At 48.2% G+C, this 925-nt stretch overlaps 1 protein-coding gene across 1 annotated transcript in view; it reads right to left on the bottom strand.

Annotated features, from left to right (window-relative positions):
• The window catches only part of enpp2l (ectonucleotide pyrophosphatase/phosphodiesterase 2-like), a gene marked incomplete at its 3' end in the record, with an annotated part of 99,793 nt that overhangs the window by 44,858 nt on the left and 54,010 nt on the right, over window positions 1-925 (bottom strand). Inside the window, exons 18-19 of the mRNA XM_032521770.1 lie at window positions 692-861; window positions 235-295 (exon numbers count right to left, since the gene is read on the bottom strand). Coding sequence (XP_032377661.1) covers window positions 235-295; window positions 692-861 — 231 coding nt within the window. The remainder of the gene's footprint in view (window positions 1-234; window positions 296-691; window positions 862-925) is intronic.

Below are 925 nucleotides of genomic sequence, written 5' to 3'. Positions count from 1 at the left end.
TATATATATATATATCAGCCAATATATATTTTAAATAACCAAATATTCGTATCTGTCTTAAAAATCCCTTATCGGTCGGGCTCTACTCAGTACTGAAATACTGACATTTTCACATATATTTAGTGGTACTTGCTACTAATAAAACTACTTCTGAGCTTGAGCCACTTTGCAAAGTGGAATAACTTGGACCACAACTGTTCCAGTGGTCCGCACTGAGGTGTGAGAGGAACCTACTGTAACTGTAGAGTCCATCTGGTGCTGGACTGAAGGCCTCGATGATCTCCTCCACTTTGTTCTGTAACACAAATACACGGTACATGATGTCAGGCTGTTTTGATGGTTTTCGGCAGACTGTTTTGATGGTTTTTGGCCCCCTTAGGGCAGGTTCAGACTAGAAACAGCGATCCGCTGATTCGCTGCAGGGCGTGGCGGCGGTGGGAGTGTAACCGAGGGACTTTTCACACACACCTCATTTGGTTCGGACCTTTCAGTTCGATCCGAAACAAAATTACAGGCGTGAGACCTCCCCCGCGGACCACGACCCGGATCAAAAGACCAAATTTTGATCCGATAAAAAGAGGTGGTCTCGGTCCGGATCACACTGAACCAGATTAAACAAAGAATACTACAGCTTTAAGTTTTTTTTTGTTTTTTTTGCTGAAAGCCAGACAGGATTTTTCCGCCCTCTGACCTCGTCGTCACAGCTGCAGCCCAGGTCGTGGGTCACGGTGTCGGCGTTGGACGCCGGCGCCGGCGGGGTCACTTCCTCTGGCATGCTGGGCTGGTACGGAGGGTGTCGCAGCATGTCGTTCAAGCTGCCGTATGTCCCGTTGTTAGGAGCCGGCTTCAACCCTAACAAGTCTGACGGAGACAGAGAGAGAGACAGAGAGAGACAGAGAGAGAGAGACAGAGAGAGAGACAGAGA

The sequence above is a fragment of the Etheostoma spectabile genome, chromosome 7 (genome assembly GCF_008692095.1).
Source record: "Etheostoma spectabile isolate EspeVRDwgs_2016 chromosome 7, UIUC_Espe_1.0, whole genome shotgun sequence".
Taxonomy (NCBI): Eukaryota; Metazoa; Chordata; class Actinopteri; order Perciformes; family Percidae; genus Etheostoma; species Etheostoma spectabile.
This window is presented reverse-complemented; position numbering and strand designations above follow the sequence as displayed.